Source organism: Odocoileus virginianus, chromosome 15 (genome assembly GCF_023699985.2).
Source record: "Odocoileus virginianus isolate 20LAN1187 ecotype Illinois chromosome 15, Ovbor_1.2, whole genome shotgun sequence".
NCBI lineage: Eukaryota > Metazoa > Chordata > Mammalia > Artiodactyla > Cervidae > Odocoileus > Odocoileus virginianus.
In genome coordinates, this window is record NC_069688.1 from 55,631,873 (window position 1) to 55,646,782 (window position 14,910).

A 14,910-nucleotide genomic window follows, 5' to 3' on the forward strand; every position below is an offset into this window, starting at 1 on the left:
TACTGGAAAAACCATAGCTTTGAGTAGATGGACCTTTGTTGGTAAAGTAATGTCTCTACTTTTTAATATGCTGTCTAGGTTGGCCATAACTTTTCTTCCAAGGAGTAAGCATCTTTTAATTTCATGGCTGCAGTCACCATCTACAATGATAAAGTCTATCACTGTTTCCGTTGTTTCCCCATCTATTTGCCGTGAAGTGATGGGACCAGATGCCATGATCTTAGTTTTCTGAATGTTGAGTTTTAAGCCAACTTTTTCACTCTCCTCTTTCACTTTCATCAAGAGGCTCTTTAGTTCTTCACTTTCTGCTATAAGGGTGGTGTCATCTGCATATCTGAGGTTATTGATATTTCTCCCAGCAATCTTGATTCCAGCTTGTGCTTCCTCCAGCCCAGCATTTCCCATGATGTACTCTGCATATAAGTTAAATAAGCAGGGTGACAATATACAGCCTTGACACACTCCTTTCCCTATTTGGAACCAGTCTGTTGTTCCATGTCCAGTTCTAACTGTTACTTCCTGACCTGCATACAGATTTCTCAAGAGGCAGGTCAGGTGGTCTGGTATTCCCATCTCAGAATTTTCCAGTTTGTTGTGATCCACACACTCAAAGGCTTTGGCATAGTCAATAAAGCAGAAATAGATGTTTTTCTGGAACTCTCTTGCTTTTTTGATGATCCAGCAGATGTTGGCAATTTGATCTCTGGTTCTTCTTTCTTTTCTAAATCCAGCTTGAACATCTGGAAGTTCATGGTTCATGTACTGTTGAAGCCTGGCTTGGAGAATTTTGAGCACTACTTTGCTATAGTGTGAGATGAGTGCAATTGTGCGGTAGTTTGAACATTCTTTGGCATTGCCTTTCTTTGGATTTGGAATGAAAATGGACCTTTTCCAGTCCTGTGGCCACTGTTGAGCTTTCCACATTTGCTGGCATATTGAGTGCAGTACTTTCACAGCATCATCTTTCAGGATTTGAAGTAGCTCAACTGGAATTCCATCATCTCCACTAGCTTTGTTCGTAGTGATTCTTCCTAAGGCCCACTTCCAGGATGTCTGGCTCTAGGTGAGTTTTTGTTGCAGGGAGGAAGCCAGTGCTGACTGCATGTTGGAAACTGTTCCTTTGACTTGCTTTTATTTTTATAATGAGACCCACTCAGTGACTTGCCTGGAAGACGCTGACCCTCTGCTTGACTGTAAGCTAAAGTGCCTTTGTCCAGCTGATGAAGAGATAGTTTGTCCCTGCCCACATGTGAATAGAAGAGATTAACACACTCCTTCTGAAGGCTGGCCATTCCCTTGGAGATGTTTTTCAGGACTGAAGACCCTTTCACTTTAGTTCCCCATTGCTTCTCCCTCTCTATTCTGCCTTTTGTCTTAGTTCCTCGTTGCTTCTTTCTGATTGATAAAAAGAACTTGGCATCCAGACCCTGATAAGATGGTTATTTTGAGGTGCTAGCCTGCCATCTTCTTAGTCTCCTGACTCCCCAGAGATGTCTCTTCCTTGCCTCAACACCTCATTTCTTGGAGTCGTTGGCCTGTTGTGTGATGAGCAGAGCAAGCTTAGGCTCGGTAACATTTTCTGTGGAAGGTATAAGGAATAAAAGATATTGAATTGTGCATGATCAGGATTCTCTAAGGCTGGACTGAGTTTAGTTGGTCAAATGGATTTTGTTAAAAATGGGCTGGAACAAGACTGGCTACGTTACCAAGTTCAAGCTTGTTTCTCTCTTTCTCCTTGTCCCTATTTTTTGTCTCTTTTGATTTTACCTTTCTAGACATTTGCTCTCTGTATCTTTTTTAGCATTAGAATCAAACTGCTGTACATATTTTACTCATATTTATTACAAATCACTTGCATTTTTTCTAATTTAAAAATCAAATAAATACATCATATAATTATCTTAAAACTTGCCAAATTATGAGGAAATTTTTCTTATATAATTTATATCAATTATTTTTCTCTGGGTTTTGGCCCTCAGTATTAAAAAATGTCCTGTCCACTGGGTGAGACTCTGAATATAATGCTGTTTCCTCTTTCTGGTCCCCTTTATGGGCTCATAAGCCCTTGTAGGACTTACTTCCGTTAAGGCCAGGATCCCAGCTGGGTTGGAAGCTGCCATGTCATTCATTCAGTCTTGGATTCAGTGATCTTTCCTGCAAACAAAAATGCTGCCCAATTTCCCTCTCAAGTCACCCTACATCTGAGATATCTCACTACACCTGCCTGGCCCCACTTCCATCCGGGAAAAGATAAAGTGTGAGATACTATGGCCCCTCTACTTGTGGTGAAGCTGCCTACTTTTCTAACTTTTCTCCTTTGAGAAAGCCATCAACCCTGAATCCCTCGTTCTTTCGTTCTTTTATTGAGTTCAAGTTTGCTCTGCTTGCCGCATGATAGGCCAATAAATTTGAGAGATGAAGGATTAAGACAAAGGAGCCAGCTTGTTGTAGGAAGGGGGACCCCTTCCAGGGCCCGAAAATGGGCTCTTGTCTAACACTCGGAAATGAATTGTCCGAGGAGACACATGCTGACAAAGCAAGAGATTTGATTGGGAAAGGGCACCCGGGTGGAGAACACGAGGGTAAGGGAACCCAGGAGAACTGCTCTGCCGCTCGCTCGCTCAGTCTCAGGTTTTATGGTGATGGGATTAGTTTCCGGGTGGTCTTTGGCCAATCATTCTAATTCAGAGTCTTTCCTGGTGGCGCACCCATCACTCAGCAAAGATGGATGGTAGCGAGACGGAATTCTGGGAAGTGGATGGAAACGCGGTGTCTTCTTTCAACCTTTCCCGAACTCCTCTGGTTGGTGGTGGCTTATTAGTTCTGTATTCCTTATCAGGATCTCCTGTCATAAAACAACTCACGCAAATGGTTACTATGGTGTCTGGCCAGGGTGGGCAGTTTCAATCAGTGTGCTTCCCCTAACAAGCTGACCAAGAAGATGGCAGGTTAGTGCCTAAAAATAACCATCTTATTGGGGTCTGGATGCGAGGTTCTTTTCATAGAGCCAAAGAGAAAGAAGCCAGGAGGAACTAAAGTCAAAAGACAGACCAGAGAGGGAGAGGCAGTGGGGAAGTCAAGTGAAATTGTCTTCAGTCTTGCAAAACATCTCCCAGGGAATGGCCAGCCTTCGGAATAGGTGTGTTAATCTCTTTTCATTGTAGCTATTCACAGGTGGGCAGGGTCAGATCATCTCTCTGAGAATTGAACAAAGGCACTTCAGTTTACCCTCAGGCGAGGGACAGAGTCCTCTGAAGCTGGCTCTTAGGTATGATCAGAATATCAAAAGCAAGGAAAAGCAAGTCAAAGAAACAGTTCCAACACAGAATCAGAATTGGCTTCTTTACAACAGTTTTGGTTTTTCCCTCCAGTATTGTTGAAACACTGCTTTTTACTACAGACTATGTAAATATCTTGACTTTATGGGATTTGTATTAATATTTGCTTTTGAGATCTCTGGTTACTTTGGCTAAGCAATGAGTATTGTCTTACAATGATTGAGCTTGACCAAGTGTTTTAAAACTTTTTGGCAAGCTTCCCAAACATCAAATAGTAATTAAAATTCTTTTGAGTTCCAGCTAACTTTGGGATACTTTCCAGTGCCCCAAAGTTCTCCTAGTGAGAAATATTTAACTAGAATTATTTTGTAGGTTAAATGTAATCATTCATAATTCTGGTTACTGTAACCAAGTTTATCTATCAGATGTTTACCATATCTTTTGTTATTTATGTACACTTTTGTACTCTGATGCTGTTACAAAAAAGGATTCATTATTAAGGAGATTCACAAGAGGGCTAAGGAAGCAGTCACATTTCCACATCATAGTGATGGCTAGGCGAGGTTTCCATCCCATGTGAATTAAAACAAGGAGCTGTCCTGCCCCCGAGGCCCGTAGATCAGGCATCCAGAGATCTTCATTCCCTGCCAGGCAGCGTCGGTGCCCCCTACTCAGCCTTGAAACACACAAGACAGACCGTCACCCCTCTGCTTCCCATAAGAATGTGGGAGTAAAATATCTGAGAGTAGGAAATAAAATAGGAGGGGAGGGGGCTGGGCACAACTTTTGAAAGAAAGACATCATCCAAGAAAATTACGTAGGCTGATTAGAGGCAAATAGATCCAAGATGGTTGAGTAGCCCTAGAGCCTCAGTGTATGCTCTTTGTAATGGATCAGCAAAATAAGCGACATCCCCAGCTGGTGGTGGCCCAATTCAATATAAAGAAACTTTTAGGGACAGAAAATGTAAATGAGATTACAACTTTTAGATAAACTGTTAAGAATGAATATGCTTTGGAAATCTCTGTCTAAAATAGTCTGCAATTTTGCTAACTTAAAATTCTGGAGTTGCATTAAAAAAGTGAGGAAAGTTTATTGAATATCTGGGTCATTCCCAAATAAGATACTGAAACATTAATTACTGAACACTGACTTCCTTTTACAGAGAAACTAAAGATATTTAACACTATTAATGAATGTTTGGTGCCGCCCTGCAATCTTCTCAATCCGAAAGCATTTTTTTTTTTTAATTTTAGAAATTATCACTGGTATTTGTTACTGGTCTACAAAATACTAATGGAGAGGACATTAATTGCTTACTTCTTAATTTTCACAAGAAATGAAGGTTTTAAGAGAAGAGGATTCCAATAAAACTGTGATTAAAGCTAATAGAAATAAAAAAATTTTCAGCAAACAATAAGAAAACAGGGTTGTAAGTTATCAGTAAAGATGGCTTGTGGAATGGAGTTGAATTTTATCGAGGGAAAAGGAAATAGGTCTGACTTACAGCTGACTGTTTGATTGGAAAAAATAAAGTTGTTGTACAGAAAGTGGTGAACCGTTTGAGGAAAGCAGACCCCAAAGAAAACAGCTTTGGGCATGATCAGGAGTGACGCGGGGCTTCCCTGGTGGTCAGCGGCAAAGAACCTGCCTGCCAATGCAGGACACAGGAGGCACAGATTCAAGCAAAAATATTCCAGTCTCCTAATCTTGGTGAGTTTCTCTGGTCCTTAAATCCTGCCTGTGGAGACTTCGTTGCTGTTCCTCCTTTGCCTAGGAACTGTTCCTGCCTTTTACAGTTCAGGAGACAGCAATCTGCCTGCAACGCAGGAGACCTGGGTTCCACCCCCGGGTTGGGAAGGTCCTCTGGAGAAGGAAGTGGCAACCCACTCCAGTACTCTTGCCTGGAGAATCCCGCGGACAGAGGAGCTTGGTAGGCTGCATGCAGTCCATGGGGTTGCAGAGTCAGACACGACTGAGTGCCTTCACTTCACCCACCATACCGTAATTATTATCATTCTCTTATTTGCATAACTGTTGATGTTGACGGCTGCCTCTGGGAACTGAGAGAAGACCACGGAGGCTGGAGTCTTGCCTATAAGGAACAAAGTGAAAGTGAAGTCGCTCAGTCACGTCCGACTCTTCGCGACCCCATGGACTGTAACCTACCAGGCTCCTCTGTTCATAGGATTCTCCAGGCAAGAATATTGGGAGTAGGTTGTCATTTCCTTCCCCAGGGGATTTTCCCGACCCAGGGATCGAGCCCGGGTCTACCACATTGCGGGCAGACGCTTTGCCGTCTGAGCCTCCAGGGAAGCCAAAGACACAAAAAGGGGACAGAAAAGCCTCCGCGCCCAGGAGTCCCATGGGGCCGTGCTCAGCATCCAAAAGTGTTTCCTCTGCTGTTGCGAGTCTTTTCGTAGCCCTTGGGAATCACGAACGTTCGTCCAGTGTACTTCGGCTGTTACACAGGTTTCCCATCACAGCCGTGTGCTGACCGCAAACTTCTGTTAACGGAAGCTCTCTGCCAGCCCCGAGGAAAGTCCCGCGCGGCCCAGGCTCTGAGCATGCGCAAGAGGTCGGTCCCGCCGGGCCCCCAGGCGCCGCCTCCCTCCCTCTTGACAACGGGAAGCCTGCGAGCGTTAGGGCGCGTGCGCAGACGGGGCCGGGGCGGCGGGGGAGGGGGTAGGGGGACGCCTGCAGAGCGCATGGGCAGAGCCAGTGTACGTCCGTTTGTCCGGAGCGAAGGGGAGAGAGTGGGCGCCATCTTCTTCTGGGCTCGCTGAGGGCTCTCCCGGCTCTGGGGAGGCTGCTACGGTCGAGGAGTGCTCCCCACCCCCAGCCTTGGGGTTCCGACTCGGCGGCATCGGTGTGTGTTTGATCGCCCGAGTGCGAAGCAGTTACCGCAGGGGCGTCGGGCGTGGGGAGGGCTTGGCGGCCGGGAACGAAGCGCAGGGAAAGGCGGGGCCGCGCCAGCAGCGAGCGTAGCTTCTGCCGCCAGGGCACCCTCTTTTCCCTGCTAAACGCACCCGACTTCCCCGGCACCCTCCATGTGGTGTTGTGCGTGCCCTTGCCAGTCGGCTTGAGAGAGTGGAGATCTGGAAGGATTCGTAGGTACTGGTTTTTCTTTGCTATGTCATCGTAGTCAGTGGTGGCAGGAAAAGCGCTTGGAGGCCCTGCTAGTTTTAGGGTGAGGGGAGCCCGAATGTTTAGATGTAGGGACAGCTCACCCTTGGGCGAGTCGGGGCGGAATGTTTGCCCTTGAGCCGGTGTACCGGAAAGGCACGGAGGTTGGGTGGTCCAGGTTGATTTGAAGGCTGATTTGGCTGAAGGTCTGTCTGGCAAGAGCATCGGATCCCACGTAGAAACTTTGGCCTGGAGCAAAAGAAGGAAGCTCTGACCCCTGGGAGTATGGACAAAGGCTTTTTGGGCTATAGAAGCGATGCCTTCGGATGACCCCCATTTGAGGAGGATGGATGGTAACGGGAACTCCTGTGCCGTGTGGATTCGTCTTCATTTCCAGTTTCCGCTGGGGACTCGGCTCTGTCGTCATGCCTTTGGCTTATGATTTTAATCATCTACGTTATAAAAGGATAAAAAGGCAAATCGTCATAAAGCATCCTTATGGAGTGGGGTAGATTATTTTCTGCAGGGTTCACTCTTGCATTTTAAATGTACTTCATCATGACTTTAGGTTTTAAGAAATAGCAGTTATCTCCCTCACCATGTCTGGAAAATGACTTGCTATTCTCTAGTTAAGATAAATGGATCTGAGATAATACCATTTCAAGTTAGCTTTCCTCCCTTTTCCCTCTAAGACTTGATTAGAAAATAAGCATTTCGTGGGGTTTTTGTGATAATGATTAAGTAGGATGAATCGTTGGATAAAATCAGCTAAGTTATTTAAAATGAGCTTGTTAATTTCAGCCACTTACCCTTAAATGAGCTTTTAAGGATTCACTTGCCTTTTTTTTTTTTTATAGGTTAGAAGTTGTAATAGCTCACTGTCTTTAAATCAACACAGCTATAAAGATGGTTTCGTTGCATTCATAAGAAGAAACATTTTAAATGTAGAGTAGGGTTTTTTGCTTTTTGTGTAGTGTTCTAAGAATAGAGTTTCTGGGGTATTTGCTTAGGTAAATCATGTGGAAACCACAGGAAAGTTGCTCATTTTGATAGCTGGTTTCTTATAGGTGATCTCCTAAGTGTATTTCTGTAGAGGGATAAATAGTACATTACCCTTCTATTTCAAGGGCAAAAAAATTTAAGCAATAGTTATGTTTCACTGTGGCAAATTAGAAAATTTTTTAATATTCTTGAATTGGAATTCATGAATTTGTACTCATGAAACTACTTAAAATATTGCTTTCAAATTAGGATAAATTATAAGACTTTAAAAAATTTGACAGTAATTATTTTGTGAAATGTTTTCAGCTATTTTTGTAGATAGGTTTCCTTTCACATTTTAAAAAGTTTAGCAGAGATAAAATGTTTTACACTACTTTCTAAAAGTAACAGGAGTTAAGTCGTTTTGCACAGGAAAGAGTCGTGGAATGTTAATGTGAACAACTATTCCAGAAGCCATTTGTAGTTTTTATTAAAATGTTGGTGTGGTGTGGGTTTTTTGAAGAAGTTAAGTGTATACTCATTTTTGGGGTGGTTGAGGGGTACCATGCAGATATTGTCTAATAGACTAAGTTTTAGAACTATTTTTTATGTTCACAGTAATATTTAGTGTAACGTATGAAGGTTTTTGATATGTCCTATGTCCGCCCCACCATTTTCATGCATTAGTATTTTCTAGTAAACCTCACTAATACTTTTAATATCAGTTTGGCATTGATAATTCAAATGTGTAAAAAATGCCAGTTAATTTCTTGGTATCATCGTTAGTTGTAGTTTGAAAAGTAGTCTATGGACCCTTTTCAAAGGAAAATAGACTTTGCAGACCTCAAAGGCCATGTTTTCAGACAGCACTTTGTGGATGAGTGGTATTTAAGTGTAAGTACTGAATTAAAACACTTGCTCATTAAAGACATAATTTATAATCATTAACTTAACAGGTCTTAAAAAACATATTTGGTAAGAATACTTAGTTTGGGTATCTCTGAAAGTATTTGATATAAGGAATCTTGAGATTTTTCAATAGTTAATACTGATATCCCCAAATATTCCAAATTAATGTATTCTTACTATGTTTCTACCTTTCTGCATAGTCATTTGGGTTTCCCCAGAAGGCAGGACAGTTGTTCAAAATAGGGTAAATCTATTAGCATAGTAAAATTTGAGTTTAAGATACAGAGTAGCAATAGTAGACTATAAGAGTAGTAGAAATTGAGATTTTAGATTTTAGGGATATTTTACTATTTGTCTTAGTGGAGTCAGGAAATTGGGTTCCATGTTTGGAAGTGTGAGGTGTTTCTGTAGAACTTAAAATTATGTCCAGATGGTAGCCATTGGTTTGGATTTATTGCTTTAAAAATGGTTTTCTTCATTTATTGTATCATTTATTAATTTTATTTGCTCTTATGATTTGAAAGATTTACAGGAGAGTTGGAAATGATGAATTAGATATTGGTTTTTTCAAGTGGAAGATAGGGTTTCGGGAATTTTTGGTGTTAAATTGCCATTTTACTTGTAGAAAGGATTTTTAAAAATTGGTTGTAAAATTCACATACAGTCAAATGCACAGACCTTAAGGATGGATTCATTTAGCCTTGATAAATTTATACTCTCAGGTAACCAGTAGTCCAATCAGAATATATAACATTTCTGTCACCTTTTTCTGGGGCCACTTTCAATTAAGGACCAGTTGTTAAGTTTTCAGATTTTTTGTTTCTAAATAATTTGCAGATGTCTCCTTGGAATTTCTACCTTTTTGCTAAAAGATAATTAATTTTCCCCTTGGAACAAAGACAACCATTTTGTAATACCCTTAGTTATGCCTCCTTATATTGCTTCACTTTTAATAGGTAATTGTGAAGTGAATATCCTAATTCTGGCATTAAGGTCAATTACAGGGTCCAAGGATTAATTATATTTCATTTTCTTTCCACAGTTAAGTTGCTTTTACAGAATTAACAGGTCTGCAAGAAATAAAAAGGTAAGATATCCAGAGCTTAAGGCTTTTCACAGAGGCTTGACAAAAAAAAAAATTAGAATAGTACACCTGGGTATGCATGGCTTCTGTACTTTATGTCTGGCCAGTGATGCACCTAGTGGTAGGCAGTTTGTTATCATGAGCAGAAATTATATACTGTCCATAGATGGCTTTTATAAGTATGTAAAATTTGTTGTGGTTGGTAAAATTCTTTAATCTACAAAGCTCTCATGTTTCACTAGCAGATCTGTCTGAAAATAGTTTGGTCTTGTTGTGAAGTAGCACTTGGCAGACTTTCAGAGATGTGACATTTTTTTCTACTCACACTGTATAGGATAGGTGATAGGAAATGTTTCTTCAAAGTAGCTGGTTTATTTGTTTAGTTGAGAGAAAATTTATTCCATTTGTTATAGAATTAGATACAATCAATATCTTTGTGAACTCATATCTTGTTTTCATTTATAAATGCTGAAGAAGGTAGGGACCAGTAATTATTAAGCTTAGTTTTGGATTAGGTACTTCAAAAATAAGACTTGCTATTATGTGTACCTTTCTGTCTGCAGGTCATTATTGCTGTGGTTTGCGCTCAGCATGGCTGTAGTCATCCGTTTACTGGGGCTTCCTTTTATTGCGGGGCCTGTGGATATCCGTCACTTCTTCACGGGATTGACTATTCCTGATGGAGGAGTGCATATAATTGGAGGGGAAATTGGGGAGGCTTTTATTATTTTTGCAACAGATGAAGATGCAAGACGTGCTGTAAGTCGTTCAGGAGGGTTTATCAAGGATTCATCTGTAGAGCTCTTTCTTAGTAGTAAGGCAGAAATGCAGAAGACTATAGAAATGAAAAGAACTGACCGCGTGGGAAGAGAGAGACCAGGATCTGGGGCATCAGGGGTTGGCAGCTTATCTAATTTTGTTGAGGCTATTAAAGAAGAAGGAAGTAATTCTGGATATGGTTCTCCGATTAATCAAGATCCTGGGTTTCATACTAATGGTACAGGACATGGTGATTTAAGGCCAAGAAAGACACGGCCGTTGAAAGCTGAGAATCCTTACTTGTTTCTACGAGGCTTGCCTTACTTAGTAAATGAAGATGATGTACGTGTCTTTTTCTCTGGTTTATGTGTGGATGGAGTAATTTTCTTAAAGCATCATGATGGCCGAAATAATGGTGATGCCATAGTAAAGTTTGCCTCATGTATTGATGCTTCAGGAGGTCTTAAATGTCATAGAAGTTTTATGGGTTCAAGATTTATTGAAGTAATGCAAGGCTCAGAACAACAGTGGATTGATTTTGGAGGTAATTTAATTAAGGAAGGTGAGACTTCTATGAGGACTGAAGAACATACACCACCAAGAGGAATTAATGATAGACATTTTCGGAAACGGTCTCATTCAAAATCTCCCAGAAGAACGTGTTCTCGTTCTCCTCTCGGATTTTATGTTCACTTAAAAAATCTGTCTGTAAGTATCAACAAAAGAGACTTAAGAAATTTTTTTAGAGATACTGATCTGACAAATGAACAGATTAGGTTTTTATATAAAGATGAAAGAAGAACAAGATATGCCTTTGTGATGTTCAAGACGCTGAAAGACTATAACACTGCTCTGGGTTTACATAAGACTGTTCTACAATATCGTCCAGTTTATATTGATCCAGTTTCTAGGGAACAGATGCTGAAGTTCATTGAGTGTTATGAAAAGAAAAGACCAGCATCAGCAGAGAAAGAGAGACTTGGACAGGTCTCACAAAAACATTCTCAAGAAGGCTACTCTGGCCAGAAACTGTGCATATATATAAGAAATTTTCCATTTGATGTTACAAAAGTTGAAGTGCAGAAGTTCTTTGCTGACTTTTCTCTTGCTGAGGATGACATTTGCTTGCTTTATGATGACAAAGGAGTTGGTCTAGGAGAAGCGTTGGTGAAATTCAAATCAGAAGAACAGGCTGTGAAAGCTGAACGTTTAAACCGACGGAGATTCTTGGGGACAGAGGTGTTGTTGAGGCTCATATCTGAGGCACAAATGCAGGAGTTTGGTGTAAATTTTTCTTCAATGTCTAGTGAAAGAATGCATGACCATTCACAGTCTTGTGATAGAGATGATCATTCCCATTCATTTGACTCAAATGATCCACCAATATACGCAGTTGGCCCTTCGGAAAACTTTAGGCATCAGCAAGAGGACTTGAGGCAACTGGACAATTTCAAGCATCCTCAGGGGGATTTCCGACCACCTGATAGACGCCCTCCAGAAGACTTTAGGCATTCCCCAGAGGATTTCAGGCGGTCCCCGGAAAACTTCAGGCGCCTTCGGGAGGAACACTTCAGGCGGCCTCCTGAGGAGGACTTCAGGCACTCTTGGGAGGAAGATTTCCGGTACCCAAGGGAGGAGGACTGGAGGCGGCCACCTGAGGAGGATTTCAGGCGACCTCCCAAGGAAGATTTCAGGAGACCCCAGGAGGAGGACTGGAGGCGGCCCCCAGAGGGAGACTTGAGGAGGCCACCTGAGGAGGATTGGAGGCGGCCTCCTGAGGAAGACTTCAGACGACTTCCCCCAGGGGAATGGAGGCGACAACCTGAGGAAGACTTTAGGCGGCCCCTGGAGGAGGATTTCAGGCGACCTCCTGAGGAGGACTTCCGGCGACCCCACCAGGAGGACTTCAGGCGGCCCCATGAGGATGACTTCAGGCGGTCTCCTGAGGAGGATCTCCGAGGTTCTCCCGACAACTTCAGGCGGCCGCCCCCGGAGCACTTCCGGCGGCCGCCCCCAGAGCACTTCCGACGGCCGCCCCCGGAGCACTTCCGTCGGCCGCCCCCGGAGCACTTTCGACGACCACCTCAGGAGCATTTCCGGCGGCCACCACAGGAGCACTTCAGGCGGCCATCCCAGGAGCATTTTAGACGACCGCCTCAGGAGCTTTTCAGGCGGCCACCCCAGGAACATTTCAGGCGCCCTCGAGAGGAAGATTTTAGGCACCCACAGGATGAAGATTTCAGGGGCCCTCCGGACGAAGACTTTAGGCACCCTCCTGAAGAGGACTTCAGGAGTTCTCAGGAGGAAGATTTTAGAAGCCCTTCTGATGAGGACTTCAGGCGGCTCCCGGAGGAAGACCTCAGGGAAGCTCCAGAGGAGGACTCCAGAGTTCCTGACAGTTTTAGACTTCCTGGTGAGGAGTTTAGAAGCCCCCCTGATTTTAGAAGTCATCGTCCTTTTGTGAATTTTGGTCGCCCAGAAGGTGGCAAATTTGATTTTGGAAAGCGTAATATGGGAAGTTTTCCTGAGGGGAGATTTATGCCTGATCCAAAATTAAATTGTAATTCAGGTAGAGTAACACCTATTAAGATAATGAATCTTCCATTTAAAGCTAATGTTAATGAGATTTTAGACTTTTTCCATGGTTATAGAATCATACCTGATTCAGTTTCAATACAGTATAATGAGCAAGGATTACCTACAGGGGAAGCCATTGTTGCCATGATAAACTACAATGAAGCTATGGCTGCTATTAAAGATCTGAATGATAGACCGGTTGGCCCCCGCAAGGTTAAGTTAATTTTGCTCTAGAGAGCATTTCTAAATTCAGAATTATCTCCCCACAGTATTGATGCAGTAAAATGCATTTTTAAGTGTTTATTTTTAATTATCTAATGAAAAGAAACATTTTGACCTGTGAACAGAAGAAATGTAAATAGAATGTGAATCTGGTTTTCTTTTGCTTGCAAATTGCCATTCATTTTTTCTAACTTAAAAATATATATGCTTTTTTTTTTTGATGGGGGTGGGGTGGGGTGGGCTGGGGGGAGAACTAATTCCCTGAGTGCAGTAATTTTTGTTGATGTCATGGGTAAATGTCAAGACTTGTATAAAGTAGAAAACTGTTTGGGGAAGACAAGTTTTATGTTTACTTTTGTTTCCATTCTGTAGTCTACATCTCTGCTCATATTGTATAAGGAAATGGTCAGTGACTGACTGTTCAGGGTTAGCATTTTTATTGCTAACTGCCTGCAGAATTAATGCCCTCTTCCTTGTCTGAGATATTACTGTGTTAAGCCTCTCCTTAATCATAAATAGTTCAAAATTGACAGACTGTGAACTTGAAGTTTACTTATGTAAAAGGCTTAGGAAATTAACTTTCAAAGTTTTTATAAAAATAAAAAAATTGCAACTGAATAGATGAACTAATTAACTTGTATTTGTATATAGAGAAGAAAGAATTACAGCTCCTTTTGTGAAGGTTTTCAACAGCTATATTAAATAATATGACAGGAGGGACCACATATTCTATAATAGTGTATGAGTTCTTTGTGTAGTTCTGTGGTTTCTTCCAACATCTCATCAACCAAACTGGTAAGATTTGCTCAGTACTTAAAAGACAAAAAAGTAATTATAGGTACAAGGGGACCTTCAGGTTCTTGTTGTGACGTATCTGATAAATGGACATAGTTTGTGTTTATAGGAAGAATTTACTGATGATTTATATAACTTGTGGTTTTTTATTCTTAATTTCAAAACTTTTTTATCCGAAGATTCAGTGACTAACTGTAACAAGAATTTTGTGAGATTGAATTTTTACTTCTTTGATATTTGACACTGTAGAAATTTTGCAAATACTGGATTTGATTTTTCATACCATAATAATAATGTTAACATTGGGCACTTTCTATGTGCTAGGCAGTGTAAGTGCTTTACATGCATAATGTCAATCTTAATATTCCCTAAGAGGCTGACAAGTATTTAATTCACAAATGAGATAAATTCAGAGTTTAAGTAACTTGCCTAAAATCATAGTTGTAAATTATAAAGCCAGTTTCAACCAGACTTACTCACTCTAGTTCACGCTGTTAATACTTTGGCCTACTAACTTTGTTAAATGGTAGTTTTTAATTTTAGTAAGACCATGCTGGGCTTTCTTGGTGGCTCAATGGTGAAGAACCTGCCTGCCAGTGCAGGAGACATGGGTTCAATCGTGGGTCCGGAAGATTCCCTTGAGAAGGAAATGGCAACCTACTCCATGATTCTTGCCTGGGAAATCCCACGGACAGAGGAACCTGGCAGGCTGTGTCCATGGGGTCACAAAAGAATCTGACATGACTTAAGTGACTAAAGAAGACCATGCTAAAAATATTTTCAAAACAGTAAAGGATATTTTCTTACCTCCATTATTGCTTTAAAAATAGCATTAAAAAAGATGAAATTAATATGCCCAAACATCATGAATAAAAGACAAAGTTATTAGAAGTTATTATATATCCAGGGATTCTCTATGAGACAGACAATATATATTGGCTTCTAATTTAAAATTGTTCATTTTATCAAACATGGTTTGATTTTGGTTGGTCTTTTATAATTTACATAAAAGTTTATTTCCCTCAATTTTGTGATAGATATTTGCCACACTGAACAAATAATAAAATTTGAATTTATATACAGTAGTTTGGAGGGTATTGTAGACTACTTTTCAGTATTTAGCCATTTAGTACTGTAGTACTCATCTTTAGTGATATAAAGAAGTCTAAGAAAAACCAA

At 41.3% G+C, this 14,910-nt stretch overlaps 1 protein-coding gene across 2 annotated transcripts; it reads left to right on the forward strand.

The window, feature by feature from the left end:
* The first annotated feature begins 6,055 nt into the window (after positions 1-6,055).
* Positions 6,056-14,910, forward strand: RBM12B (RNA binding motif protein 12B). Of its 2 annotated transcripts, none has more exons than XM_020886663.2 (3): positions 6,056-6,147; positions 9,337-9,381; positions 9,942-14,910. In XM_020886663.2, exon 3 carries the CDS (start codon positions 9,970-9,972, stop codon positions 12,946-12,948), a length of 2,979 nt encoding a protein of 992 aa, XP_020742322.1. In that variant the 5' UTR covers positions 6,056-6,147; positions 9,337-9,381; positions 9,942-9,969; the 3' UTR covers positions 12,949-14,910. The 2 variants fall into 2 exon arrangements, with proteins under 2 accessions (XP_020742322.1, XP_070333506.1); XM_070477405.1 differs by lacking the exon at positions 6,056-6,147 and adding an exon at positions 6,304-6,392.